At 43.1% G+C, this 1,852-nt stretch overlaps 1 protein-coding gene across 1 annotated transcript; it reads left to right on the top strand.

The window, feature by feature from the left end:
• Positions 1 to 372: 372 nt before the first annotated feature.
• On the top strand, positions 373 to 1,032 carry LOC131859995 (uncharacterized). Its single transcript, XM_059214330.1, has one exon. The coding sequence runs from the start codon at positions 373 to 375 to the stop codon at positions 1,030 to 1,032; it is 660 nt and encodes a 219-aa protein (XP_059070313.1).
• Positions 1,033 to 1,852: the final 820 nt, after the last annotated feature.

The raw sequence follows: 1,852 nt of genomic DNA, 5'->3' as shown, positions 1-1,852 counted from the left end.
TGTTTAAAGGAAGTGAGGTCGTCTTTAGCTATTGTTGCTGGGGACTTCAATGCCACCCTTTCTTTCTCAGATAAACGTGGAGGGGTGAGGAGGTTGTGCAGGTCGCAATCAAACTTTCAGTCTTTTGTTAATGTTAATGCTCTGTTTGAAGTGGTAGCTAAAGGTGGGAATTTTACATGGACTAATAGATGAAGGGGCTTTTCCAACATTGTTGAGAAACTAGATAGATTCTTCCTTGCAGGGGATTGGAATTTAGCCCCTTTGGTTTTCGAGGCTAAGGTGTTAGCTATTTCAGAATCGGACCATTTTCCGGTCTCTTTGGTAGTGTAGAAAGATGAAGTACCAATTTGGTGTCCCTTCAAGGTGGAAAAGATGTGGTTAAGAGAACCGAGTTTTAGAGATCGTGTAGCTGGGTGGTGGAAGGAGGCCTCCGTGGTGGAAGGTTTCTTGGCCTTTCAGTTTTTTAAGAAGCTTAGCTTTGTGAAACAGAAATTAAAATCATGGAATAGGGAGGTGTTTGGCAATATCTTTGTTGAAAAGAGAAGGCTAGAAGGGGATTTGGGGGCTTTGAATGCGAAAGTCTTGGCTGGAGGGATGGATGAAGGGGACTTCCTCATGGAGAAAGATCTTCTTAGCAAATATGGAGAAGTTTTGCAGAGGGAGGAGATTTACTGGAAACAGAAGTCGCGAGAAAATTGGCTTAAAGCTAGTGATAGAAACACGAAATTCTTCCACAGCTCGGTGAAAGCAAGGCAAAGTCTCAATAAAATTATCTCCCTGCGAATTGCAGATGGTACAATCACTAAAGACTTAGACCACATAAGCAAAGAGGTTGTTGACTTCTTCAAAAATCTGTGGAGGAGAAGTGGGGTGGCTCAGTCGGGCTTGCAGACCGAGCTTCTGGAGTTAATCCCTCCCTTAGTTTCAAGGGAGGACAATATCATGCTTGAGGAACCAGTTTCATTGAAGGAAGTCAAATCTGTTGTTTTTGGGTTACGTGGGGAGCAAGCACCAGGACCAAACGGGTTCTAGGCATTCTTTTTTCAGTTCTTTTGGGATGTGCTTGGTGAGGATTTGTTAGTTGTGGTTGAAGAGTCAAGGTCCAGAGGCTTTGTTTTGAAGGAATTCAATTGCACTCTGGTGGCGCTTATCCCAAACAAGGCCAAGCTGGAAGGGACGGAGGAGTTCCGTCCTATTTTACTGTGCAACACCACCTACAAAATCATCACAAAAGTTGTTGCTAATAGGCTCAAATTAATTTTAGATAAGTTGATCTCTTGTGAACAGAGTGGTTTTACTCCTGGAAGGAACATTGTGGACGGGGTGATTATGGCGCATGAGGCAATCCACACAGTAATGAAGGATAGACAAAGAAGAAAGATCCTGAAGCTTGACATTTGAAAAGCCTACGATAGAGTGGATAGGTCTTTCCTGGTGGTTGTGCTTGTAAGGTTTGGGTTTGGTAAGTCTTGGGTTAAGTGGATTTCTAGTATGATTATGCAGTTCTCAACTTCGATTTTAGTTAATGGCAGTCCTCAAGGCTTCTTTTCGACGTCATGGGGTATTCGGCAAGGGGATCCAATTTCCCCCTTTCTCTTTATTTTGTTGGTTGAAGTTCTTGGATGGTCGATTGCTCACAAGAGAGCACAAGGGTTGTGAAAGGGTATTGAGATTGCTTGAGGGGTGGACTCCACAACTCATTCTTAGTTTGCTGATGACACCTGTCTTTTCAGTGTTGCTTCTATGCACGAGGCTTTGGTTATGAAGAAAGTGTTGAACAGATTTAGTTGGGCCACTAGTCAGGAGATTAATTGGCTCAAATCGGAGATTGTTTTTCTCCACACAAAATGTT

This window comes from Cryptomeria japonica, chromosome 11, assembly GCF_030272615.1.
Source record: "Cryptomeria japonica chromosome 11, Sugi_1.0, whole genome shotgun sequence".
Lineage (NCBI taxonomy): Eukaryota > Viridiplantae > Streptophyta > Pinopsida > Cupressales > Cupressaceae > Cryptomeria > Cryptomeria japonica.
The sequence above is the reverse complement of the archived record's forward strand: the minus strand, read 5'-3'. Positions and strand labels throughout refer to the sequence as shown.

Bases quoted from the DNA above. Each gene is read 5' to 3' on its own strand.
- LOC131859995 (XM_059214330.1), top strand. From the start codon at position 373: ATGTGGTTAAGAGAACCGAGTTTTAGAGATCGTGTAGCTGGGTGGTGG.